The 22396-nt window shown below is 39.5% G+C and overlaps 1 protein-coding gene across 3 annotated transcripts in view; it reads right to left on the bottom strand.

Annotated features, from left to right (window-relative positions):
* Window positions 1-17932, bottom strand: part of SLC44A3 (solute carrier family 44 member 3) — a 44114-nt gene extending 26182 nt beyond the window's left edge. For 2 of the 3 annotated variants that reach the window (XM_082766485.1, XM_082766486.1), the window contains exons 1-9: window positions 17822-17932; window positions 17562-17669; window positions 14974-15116; window positions 14230-14366; window positions 12760-12853; window positions 11116-11285; window positions 10454-10543; window positions 9693-9817; window positions 7986-8172 (exon numbers count right to left, since the gene is read on the bottom strand). In XM_082766485.1, coding sequence (XP_082622611.1) covers window positions 7986-8172; window positions 9693-9817; window positions 10454-10543; window positions 11116-11285; window positions 12760-12853; window positions 14230-14366; window positions 14974-15116; window positions 17562-17669; window positions 17822-17848 — 1081 coding nt within the window. In that variant the 5' untranslated portion in view covers window positions 17849-17932. The other variant, XM_082766487.1, reaches the window with a different exon arrangement.
* Window positions 17933-22396: the final 4464 nt, after the last annotated feature.

Genomic DNA, 22396 nt, shown 5'->3' with positions numbered 1-22396 from the left:
ACATTACTAAAATATTGAGTAATGAAACGCTTCAGAAGCATCCTAAAAATATCTTTGTTTTCTTCAATCAAATTTGAAATTAACTCATAGTTATGAAATGTTTTAGATTTTCTCTATAAAGAGCAAAAGAGAAAAAGTGCGTAGAAATATTAAGGATGTATAACACTGCAACAAAACAAAATTACTATTTTAATGACTACTACTAATTAGAACAACAGCAACTCAGTTTGCATTCTCTATACTCTGCAATCTTTGTGCAAAATACAGGCATATAAGGAAAGCCTCTCCAAACCCAGTGCCAATAATAATGCAGACATCTGTATCGTAGTAAGCGCTCCAGTGTGACTACTACATTGAGGAACATTGAAAAATGCACTTATGCAAGCTAAATAAAATTCTCTCCACTTCCATTAATAACAAAGAATTCATTCCATACTCAAAAGGTAGGAATAACTCAGGCAACTTAGCAATCAGACCTTTCCCTATACAATCCGATTTATGACACTTCACTTTGAAGTCTAGTCACAGAATAACTGTATCAGAACATTCATTCCTAGTGAAAGGTCTCTAGGTCCATAACCCATGGTTGTTTTTTTAATGTTTTGATTTTGCTTTTTTTCTTTTTATTTTACCAAGCCTTTACTTCATTAACCTTCAAGATATACATGATCACAGAATAAAATGATCTCTGGAGGTGAGTGGTTTCTTACTCCAACTGCTCGAAAGAAGAGAGAGAATTGTCTTTTACTGCTGGAGCAGCATTCTAATGCCAGCACTAATGTGCACCATCTGCAAGTTCAAAAATACCACAGATAGTAAGCTATGAAGTGGTTCACTTAATTCTGTCCTATTTTCTACAACAACAGAGTTCATACTTAAGAATAGCAAGGAGCAGAAACAATAAAGATTTGTTTTCAGCTATCAGGTTTAGACAAGCTTTACAAGCCTTCACAACCGAAGTCCATTTGCCTGTAAATTATGAAAAATATTAATCCACCCCATAGCAGCACTGCAAAATTATTTTGAAGTGCTTTGAAAGGACCAAAAATCACTACACAGGTGCATAATTGTTACTATGTGGTTAGCTTAAATATGTGTCTGTATTTTAAAAATTGAATTATTTTACTCCTACAACATTAGCACTACAAGAAACTCATCTCTCTTAGATGCTCATAGAAGAACTATTTGCTATTGAAAGGCATGGAAAAAAGAACAAGACTATGAATAGATTTATAGCCTACAAACTAAGCATTCTTCCCACAGTTGAGCCAATCTTGTTCTCAGCACTCTTGTAATCAAGACTCGCATGCATCAACGCAACACAACTGGCCTCAAGGAGGTGTTTGTAGGTACTGTAGGTATCAGGCTTGTTCAGCAAGGCAACCTTTGCTGAAGTGCAAACACAGAATTTTACTTTTTTTTTTTAAATATTTTGTTTTCTGAAAGGTTATCAATTTTAACTAAACAGTTAAACTCTTTGCAATGCTGTAAGGCTGATCATTCCCAGAAATACTGCTGCTTCCATTATATTCAAATGCATTTTAAGACTGTGAAATGCAAGATGCTTGCTGTTGTAAAAAAGATATTACTCTTATCTCAGATCCCTTTTCACAAACTCTCAGCCATTCTTCCCCATTCCCTGACTCCTTGTTTTTAAGTTTGGATACAAAAGTTATTTATCCTTTTTAGCTTTTTTGAGAATAGACTCATCTACTTTGGCACATTAAAACAAGCTATGTGCTATATCTTCCCTCCTTGTTCTGAATCCAAGGCGGGGTTCATCACCCTTGCTTCTTCCAGGGGCTCTAGACTGCCAGTTTCCTGCAGCACACCCAACTAATTTCCCCCAGATATGCTCATTAACCATAGCCTATAGCCTTTTCTGAGGAATTTGTGCAAATGATAGGTCAATAAAATACAAGGTCTACCACCTCCCCATTTCTATGCAAAGACATAATGCCGTTTGGTAGCAGAATTAACCATGTTTTCCAGCATACAATCTACCTGAACATTTCTTTTTCAAAAAAAAGGCACATTTCTGGTTTTGCTTCTCTAGCTTTGTCATGAGGATTGGCAAATATCTGCATTGTAAACTAATTCCTTTTGCTTTTTTCCAGCCTACTAAAATAACCACCTGCAGTAACAACAGCAATGGTTTTGTTTCCTGGCCAACCTCACACACGGCTGCATGTACAGCACTGTACCCTGCTGCACAGGTTTTGTTGCCTCACAAAAATCTGTTTACCAATGTAAATATCTGTGCCTGACTGATACCCTGTATGCTGGGCCTACTGTGCATATACAATGTTGTCAACAGAATTCCACACAATGCTGTTTCTCATGTCAGTCCTAGCAGCACATATAAACTGTAATGCTACCCTAGATATGCTTATGAGAAAAGTATATGCCTTTTTCCTCATCACTCCACTTTCTTCTTACTGTTCACATAAGCTAAACTTTCTCAACAAAGCCTTGAAATACAGTTTTAATTTGTCAGCAGAGCATTTTTCCTCCAACTACATTCTCACAGCAGAGTCTGCTGAAAATGAATCCTTCTGGTGTACTATATATACATTCCTAGTGGTAAGGCTAATAAGTCAATAGTAAAGAGCTTACGGAACTAGAGTCCTCCAGCTGAATCACCAAATCTGAAAACCTCTGATCAGTACAAATGTTTATCTGCTGCAAATACTTCAAAGCAGTGCTGTTAACAATGCAAACAATCACAAGTGTTTGCAGCAGGATTCGGAACAGTTCCTCCACCTGGCTGTGCACTGACTGCAGTGTGATGCCGTGCTGTGCTGTTGTACCAGCCAGCGCAGCAGTGCAATGACAGGGAAGGCAGCGTGCACAGGCAGCATCACCAGCTACACTCTGGTACTCTAAGACTTGTTCAGCAGCAGCTGCTGCAAGTTTTTGCTGATGCCTGAAGCAGCAGGCTGTTTTAAAGGGATGAAAATTCCTGGGAAGTCTAGTTTAGTAATTGCATATCAGAACAAAGAACCACTGCCCAGAAAATACCGAGAGCCTGTTTATCAGTTCCTGTTAACATGAAAATACAATGTGCACTTCCCACTGCTAAGTGAGGAAAGGTTCTGGCAGCATGCACTGAATCTTCATGCGTCCTCCAACAGAATTTATTGTGTAATTTTATTTATGTATTTTTCCACGTAGCGGTATTTACAGCAAAGCTAGACAACGGTAATTGGAATGTCAAGGACCCTGCAAGCAATAGGTTTTTATTGTTGGTTTAGCTACTGAACAACTTTATATAGCAGTTCAATTGCTCTTGCTTGTAGGATGCACCTCCACTACAGGAAAATCTCACGCTGCCTTCTCATCCTGCATTACATACATAGTATTAATGCCACCTGGACTTCACAGCTCCCGCACGCTAGAAAGCTGAAAGACATGTTTTGCTGTGCCAGACAGCCACTTAAGTTCTGCAATGAAACACCACACAAATTCACAAACAGTAAGACTCAATAACCCTAAGACATATCAGCTTTTCCAAAGCACAGCTGAATTCCATTCCTACCCGGCTAATGGTTCTAACTGGTGCCACTGTTTGCGCTGTCTCAAGTCTCGTGGAGCCTGGCATTTCTCCTAGATCTCTAGGTCTGGAATTCACTTGCTCTCTGCTGCTCTTACGGACTCTGAATTGCTGAGATACTTAAGCAGGTGCCTACCTTAAAATGCATAAGTAGCCCCACTGATTTTAATAGGATTATCAACGTTTTTCAAGCCAGTCATGTGCATAAGTACCTTTCCAAGGGCATCTATAGGTTCCTATAGCTCCCAAGAAGTTAGTCTCTTCTCAGAGTAACGCTAACTTTTGGAGAGGACGTAAATAAGGTGCCTGTGTGCTCACATAAAGATCAGGTGCATCACAGCTCAAGCGAGAATCCAGTGCTCCAGAGCTGTAAGATGCAGAGACACTATAAATATTATATAACTAGTGAAGATCCAAGAAAAATGTTAAGAACAGGTGCAGCACAGTAGCAAGTCAATTTCATTTGCCCATCTCTGTATTATACAAAAGACTCGTGTCTTTATAAACGTTTCAGTTTCTCAGCTTTCTTAATGTATTTCCGTCTAAGATATAGATCCAGAAAATACACGTGTGAGAAAAAAAGTCAAAATGTCATAAACAAGACATAACCACCTATATTTTATGTAGTCTGGCTAGGCAGCTATTTGTCAACAGAGAAAACAAATTGTTCAAAGAGAGCAGATCCTGGGAGATCTTCAGAAAAGATCTGTGAGCTGTTGCAAAAAGTCCCCAGAATTAAAAAAAAAAAAAAAAAAAAACACAAAAGAAATGTCTTCCATCTACAGGGTGATTAAAGAAAACAAGTACAAAATACAAAGCTGGTCTGCCAATGTATTATTAGCCAAACAGTACAGTATATACATATATGTATATATATATTTATGGGATATTTAATTTCTAGCCATTCTAAAACACCAACGCAACCAGCTACCTTACTGTGATCTGCTTTAACAGTCAGCATTTTGAGGACTCATATTTGGGTTGAAAATTTTAAATAAAGTTTGAAGGAATTTTCTCAATATCATATCTAGCCTAGAGATTATTATCCTCGTTTTGAGCTACAAAAGAAATCTAAGATGTGGTTTACTGGGTAGAGTATGGGACTGGAACAACTATCATACTTCTTGCTGACACCGACCTTCTGTGTCACCTCATCAAAACCCCTTGATCTGTGAGCCAGATAAAAACAATCCTTTATTACCTCTCCAGATCATTAAAAGGCTAAAACTGCCTTTGTTGTCTTCGAGCTCCTCTCAGGAGGAGTTATTCTGTAATCAGAGCAGCTGTAAACAACTGAGTAGATCCAGAAATAAACCTTTCCTACATTACTTTATCGGCACCTAGTGGGCACTGAGGCTGCTGCAGGTCATTTACATGTTATTTACATATAAACACCTCAGCCCCAGGACTTTGCCAAAAACTCAGTTTACATCTGTTGGGTAACAACAGCCACCATTTAACACAGACATCGTAATAAAAAGCATACTTGCAAACAAATGATAAAACCAATGGATTCAAGTTTTAATCAGGTAAATGAATGAAACTCATAGAGTGCATTTTGCTACCTGCATTCATGCTTAGGCTGTAACTTAGAATTGTTACAGATCCTTTATCAGATACACATTCCCTTCTAAGTATTAACATACTATCTATTAGTAGAAAACTCATACAAGGATTGCCACCTACACTACAAATATCCTGGCAGAAGATTTCAGTTATAACTTATGCTTTACTAGACTACCTACATGAGCAATATATTGATAGTTAAGTGCCTGGAAATGACCTCCCTTTCTTATGCAAGAATATCTGCAAGAAATCAATTCTTTCAAAACTGAAAGCATGCTAGAAATTTCAACATTGCTCTACTATGCAGCAAGATTATGCTGCCTTCCATACTGCCATTTGTATCTTGGAGCACTAGCGTTCCTATTATGCTAGGGAAAAAAAAAAAAAGTAAAATACCTCTGAGCCAAGAGATGTCTGCTGCACTATGAATGTTAGAGCAAGTCACAAGCCATTTGAATTCTGCTCTCCACTATGGCAGGAAAAAAAAAAGCTGAATGGAAATGTCTAGCAGAAAACAAAGAACGTAACCAATATGGGAAAATGGCACAACATGGAAAAATCATAAAAAGTCTCTCAAAGTCAGTTTTCACTGTTTTTTATTTCCCTGTGAATACATGTGGAATTTGCTCTCAGATATAATGTGCAACTCACTATTTTCCTGCAAATCTGTAAAAGCCTCCAGGAAGTATCTGACTAATTCCCCACCCGGCACTTATCATCAAGCTGTTTCTGTCATATAAGCTAAAATATTTCTACTCTTTTAATGATTTCTGCATTTCCAAAAGCTTTTCAATATGACAGACTCGGCTGGCATTTTCTAAATTTAGATTTAACAAGGGCAAGCTTCACATCCCTACGTGTGCTTATTAAGAGTACCAATGAATATTCTTGTGAGTAATGTGTCAGCTCAGATAAAAATCAAAAATGTAGTATTTTTTCTAATAGTTCTTGTTAATTATATATTTAGCAAATCTGTGTGTTATCATTCCTTTTATTTACCTGCTGCTATTTTTACTATAGTTAATGTTTATCTTAAATTGCTTCTGATCCAAGCAGGTGCATGAAATGAGCAGTTGGTTGATAGCCCAGGAGATGCTCAAAGGACTGGTCTGAACCAGTGAAAAGGTACCCCAACAAGGACTGTTTGAAAATTACTGCCACCTAACTGATATGTGCAAAAATGGGATGAAGACTACAGAAAAGCTAACACTCAAAGGTATGTCTAGCACACAATACTGCCTCTGTAATCGGAAAACCCAAATCAGAGGAGCATGGAAAAGAAATATCCATGACCCTTAAAGCAAAGTGAATTTGTCTGACTATTTAGTCAGGCAGGAACCACTCACAAAGAGACTGCAGGCTGGACATCTGGCCTTGCTAGGTCAGACCATCATCAGGCAGACAGTGCTTCAAGCAGCAATTTCTGATGGACATGAGCTAGTGGGAAAATGGTAGCTGAAACAGAGAGATCCTTGCAAACCTGCATAACTCTCCAAGGAAAAATGGAGGGAAATAGATCCCGGTCTAGCCTAAGCAGTGGCTGGCTGATGCACGATACCAGTATAGACTCAGACAGAGGGTGTCTCATGTTGCAGGTGAAGTGGGTTTTGTACATTGCCAGATTTAAGAGGGTGAGACTGAGATGGAAGCAGTTGTCATGGGAGACGAGTGAGGTGCCTGACCCACAGAGGTGGGGAATACTGCCAGTTTTGGCAAATGGGCTCAGCTACAGAAAAGTTGGAGGCTTTTCTGGCCTTGGAGGGATCTGCAAGCCTGTGCAGAGGAGTTACTACAGCCACAGGCTCAAAAAGTGGTGGAAGCACATAACAAAATAAAACATAAGCGTTAAAAGAGCTTGGCTGCATTTGCTTCTCCACACACAAAGGACCGCAAAGATTCAGGAAAACAAACAAACAAACAACAACAAAACACACAAGAATAACTAAAGCTTCCATGACAAACAGCTGTCTGCCTGCATCAATTCTGTACAAACTCCAACCCACAGGACAACATCTGACTCCTAGCAGTCACTATAGAAATTCAAAATGAAAAACAAACAAAAAAATTCAACACTCAAATCATCATGCTTCCTGTGGACAAAAGCTGATATTTGCATGAAGAGTTATTCCCAGAGCTATACATGACCAGCTTAGCATCCTTCCTTCAGGTGGTTTCACAAAAGGATAACCTTCCCCTCCCTCAGACAGTGATGCTGTGCCAAGGGACAGCATCCAAGTTAGCTATAGTTCAATCAGTGACAAATCTTATAGCAGAATGTCCCTCAGTAATACCATTTCCATAATCATAATCCGTTCTTCTTACAGATCTTTCACAGTATGATTGACTTTCTCTACAGAGCACCTCCTCTACAATTGCAAGAGCCTCTGAATCGATCCAAGTACTATTGTACCAATCTAAATAATTACAGCAGTTGTCGATAAAGTACTGCCCTAAAACAATGTGCTGCCTCCACGAGATCTGGACATTGTTTATAGTCACAGGAGATTAACAGGAGAGAGAAGACAACTTTTAATGCAGTTACGAAATGAGAATGTTACTTTCCTCATTTAAATACATCAAGCATATACATATCTACCACCATCTATTCATAAATTAAGTAACTGAGAAAGAACAAACCTAAAGCCCACATCTAGGAGCAAAAAACATTTCTCCTGTAGTGCTGACTCACAGAAATATAGCAATGTCAAAGACTGCAGCAAGAGTTAAAAAAAAAAAAAAAGAGTAAAATGGCTAAATAACATTGCTAGCCCATATTTTGCATACTAACAGCAGAAGGTCACATATTTAAGAACTGAACTTAGGAAGCAGATAACATTCATCAAAAACATGGAAAGCATATACTTACCTGCAGTTCCTAAGCTTAGTAGCACAGCAACCCAGAATATCCAATAGACAATCAGAATCAGAAAGGTCCAAAGTGGTTGGAAAAGGAGGAAAGGGATTCTGCTTATCATTTTACCAACAATCTGGAAGAGTTGGACAGTGAACTGAAGCTTCTTTCTTAGCACAAGTATAAGGGAAAGCAGAACAATCTGTTACAAAAAATAAAACAAAAATATTACTTTTTTTTCTTTCCTTAAGAAAAGTAGGAGAAGTTGTCACATGTGAAATTTCTATTCCATAAACACTGCACTGGAAATGCTTTCTAAGATGCTGCCTATATTATCAAGGAGTCTGTGAATTAAAATCATTAGTTTCATGAAATTAGATCTATGAAATATTACTATTGCTGCTTTAAAACAAAATAAGAATCAAAAAACTGCAGTTCACCCAATGGAAACAGTCTGTTTTGCTTTACAGCAACAAACATAAATGTATGTTTCATGCTACACTTTCAGATACTCTGTATGTAATGAACATGTAAATTTCCTTCCTACTCAAGTCAGCTTGCCACCATTCACAATGGTAGGAGGTCCAGTCCTTTTCTGCAGAAAGTAACAGTAGCGAAACTAAATTGATGTAAGAGCTCTGTATACACTGAAGCAAAGCAGACAGAAGATGAAACCTCCACTTAAATAATTCAGTTTTCCCAAAGTACAAAAACAAATTCAAAAAACAACAACAAGGTGTAAACACCACACTTCACAAGTTTTTTGTATTTGACAAGGAACTATGAACAACATTTAAAAGGCAGGCTGGAATTCATAAAATAATTAATGCAACCAGTGGCAATTGCTTCACCAGTTTTCTTGCCTGTTCTACAAAGATGCCACCAGTCATGAGAGAAGAGCAATCTGCAGCAGACGCTCCCACTGTCCTATGAATGAAAGTCAGTTGTATACAAATAGACCTTTTCTTATCCTTTTATTATCAACAGAAGTTAATAGGTAAGTTTGTAACTTACAGAGGATATGAAAAAAATCTGATCTGTAACATTTATATTTTCGCTATAAACTCTTAGACTGTTCATATCCAGTGAATTCTAGTCTATGGATCTGCTTTAAGAAAACAAAAATACAAACATTTTGACAAATGTCTCATCAAGTACAAATGGTACGCTTGTATTGAACAATGACTAACACTGCAACATCAGAGTGAAAAAAAAGTCTTTAAAAGTTGAAGGCAAAAGTCAGGTTTTCTGTTGGAAAACAAGGTCAGTGAGAGAAAAGCAGAACTTAACACTGTAACTTGAGGCCTACACACTGCTGCTTGTGCTTCACCTACCCCTTTCATTGCCTGAAAGAGCCACCCCCCTCTACTTCTGCCACGGTGGGCACAGATCTCGTTCATGAGGAGCCAGAGCCACTCTGTTCATTTGCCATGGTTCTCCAACTAGCTGATGCACAGAAGAATGGGGATGGAACATAACTCCTGCATTTCTACAAAACTGGTGCTAATGCTGCTTATACAAGTGTGACACAGCCCTGCGATGAAAAATGAAATTCACAGTGAAGATATAAAACTGTTTAAACGAGTGTAAGCAGATCTCATCATTGATTCTCCTTTTCAAATTTGAAATGGATGAGGAATTGTTCTTATTGCTGCAGAACCCCTGTAGTTCAATTTTTTTAGTTACAGCCTCCATCACTGCTTACTGTAAACTACTACTTACTGTAATTATTGTAGAGAAGATAGCATATCCAAGTAGAAATTTTACATTCTCCTTTTGCGTTTCCAGTTCAGTGCTGGGATCATTTCTGTAGTCATAATAGAGCCACCAGAGGACACCTGAGACAACTGCAGCAAACAAGCAGTGTGAAGGTGGGCAGTGCTCCCCAGGCTGCAGCATGCAGCGTCCCACCTCCCTCCTGAACTTCTCACCCTTCTGCCTATACCCAGCTCCGCTCAGGAGCTGTCATGTATGAGAGGTACAGTATCCATGATCACAAAGAAAATTCACATCATGGTCTGTTAGTCTGAGGTACAAACCCAGAAGAAGGAGCTAGGCTAAAACTCAGCCATATAATTTTGTTGAGGAAATAAGAAGCTAACTGTTATGGAATGACAAGCATTAGCTGGACACATTCCTACAGTTTTCCCTTTCCAAAGCAGGCGATATAAAATTTCACTAAACTTTCTGTGAAACAGCAGCATTTTCGTAACTGCACTCATCTGCCAAAAGAAATGTCATTTCCAGGCATCTATAAATAACTCAATCTTATCATCACCCCGACACTTAGCAGCTGGAACAACACAGCCAGATGTTGGCATCCCAAGGCAAGCAGGACTCAGTTTGGAAATGGCTGGGGTAAGCTTAAGGTTACAGAGGAGGGCCATGGAGAAAAGGGACAGCTGTTTGTTCAGCTGTCTCTCCTTCAGTTCAGTGAGATGAGTGCTTTAACTACGCATACACTAAAAGGTAAATATACTTACATAACAACCCAAATACAACCAGCGCAATCAAAGTATGGACCAGAAGTGTCCGAATGAATCTGAAGGTTAAAACCACTATAAAACAGAAAGCTGAAAAATACACAAAGTTTATTATTAGTGTTACCAACTATTTAACTCTTATTTATATTATAGTTAAGTTTAAGGTTCTTGTAGAATTTGGGCTTTTACTTTGCAAGGGTGGTCTCAAAAGCAACAGCATGTACTGAAGTTGGTGACCTTTTAAACATTTAAAACAGTTATCTATAACTTTCTAGTAAAGAGTTTATAACTCAAATATTTCACCTTGGGAATAACTGGCTATTCAATAATATTATATATAAAGACTAAAGTAAAAATCAAAATGTTAAAGCTAATGTTATTGTTCTTTTTATCAACAATTTCTTAGTCCCATGAAAAAAGGTATATGATCATATCTAGGAACACAGAATCTGGTATTTGCTAGCACTGAATTTCACCAGTCTATGCCTCCTGATAAGGAACAAAAACTCTTCCTTGAAAACATTTCTGCCCAGAAAATGTAAAAAAGGTCAGTACTTTTAAATAAAAAACTATAAAGGTCATAGAAACATTTTAAACCTCACTTTCTAATTGAATATTATTCACTTTTTATTTATAACCTCATTTTTTATTTGTAACCTTACCTAGTGCAAGGACACTCAGTCCTATCACAGTATCTCTTCCTGCCAATATTCCACTCAGAATTCGGTGAAAAACATCCATTTCATTAACCATACTTATTAAGACAGATGCATATTTGGAATAGCATTCAGGATGTTGTGGAACACACCGATTAAATAATGGAAAAGATTTACTGGAAGGTTAAAAAAAAAGATGATGAAAAATGTTTTCATTACTGGACAAACAGTTTCAAACTCACAGCAATCTATTCCACGGCTCCCTTTCAAGCCCTCTGCAGTGCCCTTCCAGCAGCCTCAATACACTTTTGCAGCAGCATTCAGACAATCTGCAACCTACCAGTTATCCTCCCTGCCTGGGACAAAACCTTACACACAGAGTCTGACACAACAGGACAACGGGCATGGCAGTGGTCTGTTACAAGTGGCCAGACAGTACTTCTATGCTCCATCTGCAAAATAAACTCTTGGCAGCACCATACCTGTGTTGCTGTGCTAGAACATCTATTCAGGACCAACCTGGAGAATTACTATCTCAATCACCATCAGCATGTAGCTCCTATCCTGTTTCTAATCTGGCTTTGTCTGCTTTGCTCCCATGTGTTTATGGGAAACCTAAACTCCTGCTAGCATGGCTGTAAACTATGTTGTTGTAGATAATTCTAGACCAAGAACATTTTGCATCATTTTGAGGATATTTAAGTATTCTCAAAGCTGCTCCAAAACAATGTTTGTAATGTACAATTACCACCACCTAATATTTACATATGAAATTATCTGGCTCTCAGAGCCAGCTTATTGAATTTATCATCCTATTTTGGCAAGACCACACTACAACAAAGAGACATCCCTACCTAAAAAGGAGAGGTCTCTCTGACTAGCTTTGCTGCTACTGTGAAATGTTACTGTGTGAGATGTATATGGTAAGTTCCTTGCCAAATAAAGAAAGGCTTAAAATGTCAAAGAAATAAGTAAAATACACCATATTTTTCATCAGTTTACATGTCTTTCTTTGATCCACTGTATAATGCTTTTATATGTCTCCTGCTCTCTTCTGTGTTTTTTTCCCCCCTTCTATTTTTTCTTGTTCAGAGCAGTAGAGGACTTTGCTCCGCAGACATGGAGATTCCAATTCTTTGCTGTATCTTCATGACAGCGGAATTGAAAATCATGGGTTTAAGGATTTTGACTCACTAATTTGTAACAAATTAAACAATACAACTAAACTGACATCTGTACTTTTTACATGCTGCAGAATGTTAGATGCTGACATCCACAGACCTGCGGTTCAAGCCAGGTGGCTATGAAATGATTCTGACAGAATATTTCTGGGTTCAGGGTAACAAGCCAGGTCTGAGAGCACAGCTCCTCTTCCTTGGCATTGAGGGAGTCTGTGCAGGAGATAAGCTGCTCCTCATGAGGAGCGTTCTGACCCTGAGCTGGAGAGGAAGCATCTCTAAAGGGTGGAGGGATGATGAGAATGCAGTCCTTGTTCATTCTGTGGGACATGACACGGGCGAGTTCACAGGCACACACAGCAACAAAATTCTGATTGTAAAGCATCATGTCAGCTACAAAATGTGAGGAACTAAGAACCCTTAAGAAGCTGCTTGGACTCAAATGTGTTGTAAAGTACCCATTAATCCTTACCTTGGTGGAACTGGCAGTGTGGGACACAACTCAGCTGCTTTTGGATTTAGTGTGTAGCTGGAAACGTTCAGGTTGTAAACACAAAGACAAGAACCTAAGAAATAAGAGAAATGGTAGCTTAATATTAGTTATAACTTTGGAAAAAAATACATTAAGTTTTGTTCGCACTTCTGCTTTAATCCCTTAGCAGGTCATATTCATCACTGATATTCTTGTAGGAATGTAGATTAGAATTAGTTACCCATTAGAATTAATGGGTAAATCTACAGCAACCTCTACAGGATCTTTTGTCTTCTTCTACACTTAACTTCAATTACCGTTTACAGATCTTCCTTGAGCACAGGCACACTGTTTGTTCCATAGTACAGTACTTCAGCTTTAAACTCTTGCTCCTTTAGACAACAGAAAAGCCTAAATTGACACAAGCTACAATAGAACCAGGTCCCTCATAATTTAGAACAGAATATACATCTATCCAGAAGCTTAATATTTTCTTGACTCTGCCTAAATAGTGCCAGGTACTCTGCTCCATTATATAATGCTTCTAGGATAGAAATGCTGGTTGTATTCAAGCCATTCAAAATGCAACACTGCCCTCTCCCTTGAGATGAATATGCAAGCAGTTTTAGCATGTGGATGGAATTTCATGCCATTTTATTCAGTTACATTGAAATTACTTACACAGTATCACAGGTGTTCACAGCTTTCTGTACATAACCAAATGATGACAAAATATCCCAAAATGAAATTAAAACAAATGTTGTCAATTTAAACAGAAACCCTTGCCAAAAAAATCAACAAAACCAAAAAGAATGGAATTCTGACCTCCAATAAAAATAGCCACTAGTATCTGTATGGTCTGCAGTTCATGCATACACTGTGGCATAAGGGACGGGCCACAGGTTACTTTACTTACATGTTGGAAATGAATAAACTGGAGCTGCCTCTTTTGCACAATAGCTACTTCTGACATCATATTCATTTTGAACAGTAGAAAAATTAAAAAAAAAAAAAAGTCTAGGTAAAATAGCATATTTGGGGCTCTGATGTCAAAAAAGGCAACACTGCCTATGTATATCTAGAATTAATAATTCCATCATGGTTTTAACCAAATTTAAAAGAACCACTTAGGCAAGTTTCTCAAATAGCATGTAAGCTCTGTTCACATACAGGCATCCCCAACAAACCAATTTAGTTCATTCTCAGCAGCCAGTTTTCTGCTGGATAATCTCAGCATCGTGCAGGAATGAATCAACAGCTTTTAAATTTGCAAAAGTGACCTGTAACAATCCTAGAAACTATGGCTCTGAAATAAAGCAGAGACAAGGTTTTATTTTCTGTTGCCATGGACTGCTCAGGAAATTAATGGTAAGAAATGACTCCCTAGGGTAGCAAACAGAAGAATAATAAAGTGAAATCTTCTCAACTGTTCTACAGATACATTAGATACTCATGTTCCCTGTTGCACACCATTGTTCCTTGCAAAACTCTGGAGGTCTTCCAAAGAGTTGAGCTGCTCTTGTGGACAACTAGACACGCACAAGGAAACTGAACTGATTTTGAGGCTTTGCATTTCCAGGCTGCATGAATTCAGAAAGAACACATACCTAGAAAGACAAAAAGATCCTCATTTCAAAAAACAAGCTTTCTGGTTTTCATAGGTTTAAATTCTGAGTCTTCTTTCCATCTTTTTAAAGTGCTACAAAGCAGATGAAACTTTTTCCACATACAATGAAAAAAAAACGGAGTTTGAAGGCTAAAGTTAAGAAGCAACTTGCGAATATGCTATATCTTTACATTTCATTTTAGGTTCTTAAATGGAATCAGGAACTTCCAGGGTGGGTGTCGCTCTACAAGCGTTCTCTTACACAGTAGTCGACAGAATGACTGGCAACTTCAGCTTTTTTTAAACTTCCATAAATTCAAACACTTGTCTGTGTAGAATGATTGCTGGTCTGTCTGAAGTCCTATTTAAGACCCTATCTAAGAAAAAATCAGCATAAAGCATAACGATGTAGTACCTTTTCAAATTCCATCTTAAATTTTTAGCTTCCCTTACCATTTTGCACAATTCTTATATCTTATTTGCTTTTAAAGTTAAGCATGTATTTATATATGTATGAAAATGATTGACAACTAGATGATATATATCGTATGAAGTTATGCTCCCTTCTTAAACATTAGATTTATTTAAACAGTATCTGACGTACTTACTTTTTATTAGTCATGTCCTGTCCAGAAAGGGGTGCCCCTTTTACAGGAGTGTTCTTCCTACCACATATGTTCCCAAAGCTGTCATATCCAAGCACAAGTCTTTCTGCCGCACCAGCCATCACAGCATAGCCAGTTATAAACATCTATTAAAACATTTTTTTTTTCATATGAAATCATGCTATGATAGCCCTTCCCTCCCATTCAATAAGTATTTCTTTTAACACATGCATTATTGTCTTGTGAAGGCAAACAGTTAAATCTAAAATTCAGCCCTCTGAACAAGGCCAGACCAAGTCATATGGACAAGTTAAGCCCTGTTGTCTCCTTAGACCCTTCCTTTATCTTGCAGAAAGCGAAGACAGTATGCGAATTTATTTAGCAGAACATCACAGACAAAGAAAGATAGGACCTCAGATTAAAATGATTGGAAAGAAGTAGTAAGGTGCTAAATCCTGCCTCTGCCAAAGTTCCTGTGTGTCCCTGGGCAAGGTCACTCAGGTGGTAATTTTCCATATGTAGCCACTGCTACATATTTCAGAGTGCCCTTCAAGACACACCTGGGCACTAACATCTGCTGAAATGTTGAGACATTGCAGCTGCTATTGAAGTGTATTTTAAAAACAAAGAATAATTAAAATTCAGGTTATCTTAAATTTCAGGAAGGTGCATTCTTTACCACACGCGAAAAACCTCAAGAGAACTACATAGTGAACTCAGGTGTCACTGCGCCGAGCTTTTGGATGCTCTGTTGCATCACCACAGCCCCAGCGCTGCAGGTCAGCTCCCAGGATACCTCAGGGGCAGCTAAGCACCTCTGCTACCTGAGTAGCAGTAACGCTTCGTCAACATAAGATGCTCTGCCTAGGAATGCAGCATATACCCTGCTCGTGTACCCCATGAGGGCCAAAATGCCCTTTGAAGAGAACCTTTCCAAGTACCGAGAAGCAGTAATTCTGTGAAGCTGAAGTGTTGGGCATTTTACCCAACAGCTTATTTACAGCTTTCCAGCTGAGGAACTTGGTGATTTAATCATCTCCTCTGTCCCATGGGGCGTAAAATACATTTCGCATATATAAAGGACAAAACAGTTGGCTCTATGGCTGCATACAAATTGTTGGCAGCAGCAAGTCTTCTCTGTCCCTCATTAACCACTGCTTCTTTGCATAGAGTAGCTGAGTATCAGCTGTGCTGGGGAGAGATGGCACACACACATATCAGACCCAGCACAACTGCTTTATTAGTTAAGGTTTAGTGCCTTTGTTATTCTACTTTTAACACTCATGACTAAAGATGGTATCTGGGCAGAAACTGAGTCTCATACACAAACAAGTAAATGTGCCTCCTTAGTTCTCAGTGTAGTCTCATTTGTGCTTATGTGTTTGCACTGTAACTATTTAAATAACACTATTTAAATTATGCTCACGTTACTGTTGTCTTAACATGGAGAACTTTGTAGAGACTCCATAATTAAAGTTGGCATACTACTTGTGTGTGTGATGCTTGTTACAGTAACAAGTTATTTTCAGATCCAGTTTCTTTACAAAGCAAATACCTGTTTGTTTTTTGTTTGTTTGTTTTGTTTTTCAGGAGAAAAAAGAAAAAAAAGAGCTGACACTGAAATATGCTTTTAAAAAAAATAAAAATGTGGTAAACCTTCTAAAGATAGAAATTACAGGACCATTGCCATCAGTGCAGCAAGCACTGTGTGCACATGAATTATTATTTTTTTAAGGTACAGACTTGCATACAAGCCATAAATATTGTTAAGCAATAGACAGCTGCATGACTGCTGGAGGGGTGTGTCATTCTCTACATGTCAGTGATACGCGTTTCCACAGAGCCAATAGCGTGATTTTTTTTTTCCCCACTATGTGAATAAATCAGTATTACCTTTTTTTTTTTTCTCAAGTCTTTTAAAAATAAGATTAAACAAAAGTATTTTACAGAAATTGAACACTAAGAATAGTAGCAGAGAAAACAAACAAAAATCCTAAATCCTCACCGTTTGACAGGTTTAATATTTAGCACGCCTTATACTGATCGAAGCGCCAAGCATAGGACAGCACATCTAAACAAACAAACCCACCAACCACCCTGATCACAAAGTTCTGCTTCAGCTTATGCAGCGCTCAAGATGTGTATATGCTCTTCTGCATGAGCTTCCATTAAAGCAGTTATTAGGAATTGAATCTAAAACTGATTTAATAGTGTATTCATTCCTCAGTAGCCTCAGAAACGTCGTGAAAAAACACTCATGCTTAAGAAAGACAAAGCGTGCTCCCCAAAGCTGGTGTGCTGTTCCAGGCGCAGGGCAGAAACCCAGCTGACAGACCAAGAGAGACATGTTGCAGGACAAAAAGGTGCAGAGAGTGAAATAAGTAGAAACAAGAGTCCAGTGGGAGCCTGATGAGCTTACAGAAAGCAGACTCCGAGTATCCCAGCCCTGCACAGTCCCGGGACACGGAGCGCAGGGGCAGGACCCGAAGGTGCGGGCAGGCGGCGCGGTGCAGGAGCCCCCCGGGGCAGCAGTGCCCCAGCCCCGGCCCCGTGCTGCGGGGCTGGGCTGCCCCCGGGCAGGGCACGCTTACCGAACCGGCCCAGAAAAGGAAGAAAAGGAGCAGCCACAGAGGGTCCGTGCACTTTCTGTAAACGACCGGTCTCCATTCCCTTAGTTCAGCAACGCATTCTCCAGAATCCTAAAATGAAAGAAAGCCGACTGTGAAATCAGGAAACAAGCTCCCAACGCCTGAGATCCTCTGAAAGCACCTAAAATGCCCGACACCTGGCAGCTCTCTGCCCTCGCGAGCCTGGCAGCTCGCCCGCCCCACGGTGCCGGCCCCTGGCTCACCTGTCGCCGGCCCCCGGGCCGCGCCATGCTCCCTCCCTGCCTCCCTCCCTCCCTCGGGCCGGGCCGGGCCGGGCCGCTCGGGGGCACCACCGGGGCCGAGGGCCGGGCCCTGCCGGGAGGAGCGCCCGGCCGGGCAGCGGCACCGCGGTGGCTCCTCCTGCCGCCGGGGAAAGGGCATTTTCCCTCCCCTCGCCGGGTCAGCCGCCGTCCCGGCGGCCTTGCCGCAATGCAGACCGCCATGGGGCCCGGCCAGCTTGCGCAGGGGCTTTGTGTTGTCTCTTTCTGTATGTTTGTACAGTTACATTACACTGGCACTGTAGATCGCACATGCCTCTGAGGGATGTGCACATGAATTTAGCATGCACAGAAATAACCACCCCGAGTTAGATCAGCACCTGTGAGTGGAATGGCCAGTGAATGCAGAAACCACCACCCGGCTGCAGCCAGCCCTTTCCCGTGCAGTGCCGTCCCTGCTGTCTTTTTAGATAGGTGTTCAAATCAATAAAGTAGAGAAAGCTAATATTACAAAATCAAAAAGATAAAGTGCATTATTGTTCTCTACCTTGACAGTCAATGGAATAATGTGCTTTTTCAGCAATACAAAATCAGCAACTGCAATAAAACAGAATTATATTGAAGCTGTTGTGAAAAGCCATTGAAGAGTTGGTCTGTCTTGCACAGGATGGAGAGCACAAGACTGGCTTTGCTTAGAAGAAAGAATTTACCTCAGTGTTCAAATTCACATGCAGAATGAAATACTGGTGACAAACTAGCACAGATACAAGTAAATTGACAATACCAGAAACTCAGATTTAACAAGAGAGAGAGAGAGAGAGAGAAAAGAGAGAGAGAGAATATGAGTCTCTGTCCCAGAGCATTTCAGGCTTTTTCAATGCTAACTGAAAATAAATACATTTTTCAAAGAGAAGAAAATAAATATAAATAAATTATTAATAATAAAAAAGTTAACCCGTGCAGTTTCTTAAATTAACTTTTTCCACTGATTTAATAGGGCTCAGCACAATTCTGCCTTATGTTTAACCCCCTGCACAAGTGGTTCAGACCAAACATGACAGATAGGGTTGCTAAAAACTTAAAAACTGTTTTAAAAAGGGTTTTCTAAACCTTTTAATTTCCAGGCAACTCACAGCTGTCTTTATCAGCATTGTACCTTTTAATGTTCATGATTCATCAGTTTGTAGAGTCTTCATAATGTAGGAAACTTAGAATGAAGTTTTAAGATTTAATACATCTTGCACAAGTAATTTTGTGTCTGTAGAACCTAAATAGACAAATAACTTTTCCTTCACTTTGCTGTACTGCACTCTAAAAATACATGAAAAAAGAAGTCATCTTCCATCAAAATACCAATGTGACATTTCATGTGATGCTCTTTTTTTTTTTTTTTTTTTTTTCTGTAAGAGAAATTAAGTATTTTGATTATATCAAGAAAAATAACCAAAATTATTAATAACTTGTAACTTGGACAGAAGGAGTAACCTCCTTGTCTGATTGAGAAAAATCATTCTGAAAGAACAATGCCAAGGATGAAGGCTAGAACTTCTAGAACTACTAGAACTGCTGGCTTGCTAATACTAGCTTTCATTGTTGATTTGCCTCTTTCTGAATGATTCTCCTTAAGCTTTGCATTACATTCTTATTGTGAATAAAGCAAAGCAGAAAGAAGAGCAAATGTTTTTAAAAAATTCAGATTCCAGGCAGATGAAGTTCATGGAAAACTACCAGAATCAAGTGTAAGGTCTGCTTTTACCAAACAGCATCAGAATTAGTGTATTCTTTCAATCAGTATGGGAAAGTTATCTTATATTCGATAGCAAATAGTTCAGGATTAGAACGGGATTTAAAACAAAACAAAACAAAACAATATTTTAATTTAATAGTGTTTTTGTTGTTGTTCTGTTTTGTTTTTCCTGGATTTTAAACATGCCCGAATCAAACCTTTATTGCATTTAGTAGTAGCAGGTGGGTAATTCTGTGTCATGTCACCAGGTGGTGCTCTGCTCCTTGCTTAGAGTTCCAGGACAGCATTCCGGACTTGTGCGAAGGGCTTTATGCAGACTACAGTAAATAATAACAAATGAGGATTTTCATGTTACAATTGAAGAGGATACCCCTAATCAAGGCTCGGATTTTATAAGGGTTTAAAAATCCACATCCAAAGTGTAATAATGAAATATTTTTCTTGTTATTTGTCCAATCCTGTCAGTGCCCAAATGGACTGGGTCCACTAATGACTTTGAAGTTTCTGCCCTACTGTTTTCAGGTACCCATAATGAGCTTTGGGGTGGTGGCTGCCAGCGCCTCACCTTGCACAGGCCCTGAGGTGCCTCACAGCTGAATGCAGCCAGAACTCGAGGGCTGGCACCCCTCAGCACAGGAGCTCGCTTCAGAGCATGTTCTCACTGCCACGTGCCTGCCCTGAACACCAGATGGGGTGAAGCCTGCAGAATTTGTACTGGCAGCTGCAAAGGTTTCTTGCTTTTGTAACAGCTGAATGGCTGGCACTGGAGCAGTAAGGGACTGGGCTCTGTTCTGGGTCTTTTTCTGGTCTGTATGTTACCTGAGGCAAATAATTCCCTGTATCTCTTTAGAGTGAACGTTTCTATAGACAGAGAAAAGTTGAGTTTTAGAGGACTGGAAAGAGCCTGGTTCTGCAGCTCGGTAGTTTCAGCACTTAATGGGGAATGGGGATTTTTAGAATTGATAATTTGTGGCACTGATCCACTTTAACCCAAGTAGAAACAAGATAAAAAAAAAAAAAAAAAAAAAAAAAAAAGAGTACTGGATTCCAGTACTGTTCCTTTTCTGAGAGCACTAATGACTTGGCTACAGAGGTGTACACTGACTTGTGCCCTCTGATGAGAAGCTTAACTTGGAGCCTTTGGTTTCCATCCCCTGGGCCACATGCACAAGACACCGACTTCTATAATATGCTACGTTTAAGTCTTTTATCCAACTACAGCCACTTTCCTGGGAGATTAGTATGATATGTGTCTGCATTCTTCTAGGAGTTTTCACTGCTCTCTGGAGGATGCACTGCTCCCTGCAAAGACAAAAGCTACTTCAAAGCCTAATGCTTCATACATTCTGCTGTAACCAGGAACTCATGGACTCTGTCCTCTGTTTTCGATTCACAAAGTCACTCAGAATACATTTAGAAGAAAAACTCAAGCTTCCTGACTCCAAGCCTCTGCTTTAATCACAAGGTTCTTGTTATTACTTACGAGCATGGTGGTTATTCACAGAGAATGAGTCCTGGTGCTGCCAGGACAGCATTCACAGCTCCTCTTTCTTACCAGGAAACTTACCTGGTTAAAACTGGGGCAGGAATGTGGGTTGGGAGAAGGTTTTGAATGAGAGCATGGCAGTTCCTTGCTAGACTGGTTAAGTGAGATGACTACCCCTATCTGTATCCCCTTCTGGGTCAGAAAAGAAACAGAGACCAATTACTTTAATAGCAGGACACAGCAACTGAGAAAGTCAATCTAAAAGCAAATATTTTCTGCCTAATTAGAGAAGGTGCAGCTGGGCACAGTTTCCATTACTCTCAAATAATCTTGCTTATGTACAGTAGTTTTGCAAGTAGGCACTATTCTCCAGATGTAGCTATGTTACTTGGAATATCCTGAACTGAAACACCCAGAAACGTAGTGCCACCTATTATGTTGAGGCTGTTAGTTTTTTTGACAATTTCTACTCTAAAACCTGTTGTTTATGACCTTGCCTTACTCGAACCATTCAGCCTGAAATTTCTCATGGCAGGTGCTAAAAATTTTTGGACAATTTCAACCCAAACTATTCAGTCATTTCTAAGAATGAAAGTAGAAAAGCAGACATTATAATATCTGTAGTAAATAAATGCAACACCTTTTTTTTGGTATTAGTAAAGAAATTCTTACACATGTTTTGGATCAGAGATTTGCTGAACAAGAAGTTCTTTCTGTTTCTTCTCATGTCTGAGAAACATCATATGCGTTTGCCTAAATTACTTTGATAAATCACACTGTAGGCTCAGTCAACTTGCTAAGTTTCACAAAGAAGCTAAGGAGTCTGAAGACTGTGTCTGCATGGTATATTCCTGAGTCTGCTTGACACTGTTTAGACTACCCCGAAATGTGCTTCTAACCTGCCACATACAAACACTTTTTTTGTGTCTCAGTGACTGTCTTGATGGTGTCCAGGTACAGTAGTGAAAGAAAAATGCTGAGATGAATGTAAAGAAAAACAAACGCAGTGATTGTTTTTGCCAAACAGCTTCTTGCAGATGATAAGGAATACCTTGGTGAATAAGGAAAGCAAGGCCTAGGAGCTCTCTGCAAGGGATCAGAGGATTCAAAAGGTCAGTGTCAGAAGGGCTCATTAAAGCACCTAACATATAGCCCTACACAATGGGTCATTGTGCCTCTGTTGAGCCACAGTAGCTGTGACTGACTGACAGCCAGAAGTGGCTCAGCAAAGGCACCAGAAATAAGTCTTAGAGCAAAACGGGAGACAGTGATAGCAGGGGAATGACAGCCAGAGAGATGAGGCCGACAGAGGGCCATCAGAGGGACA

Source organism: Aythya marila, assembly GCF_965140915.1.
Source record: "Aythya marila genome assembly, chromosome: 8".
Lineage (NCBI taxonomy): Eukaryota > Metazoa > Chordata > Aves > Anseriformes > Anatidae > Aythya > Aythya marila.
This window is presented reverse-complemented; position numbering and strand designations above follow the sequence as displayed.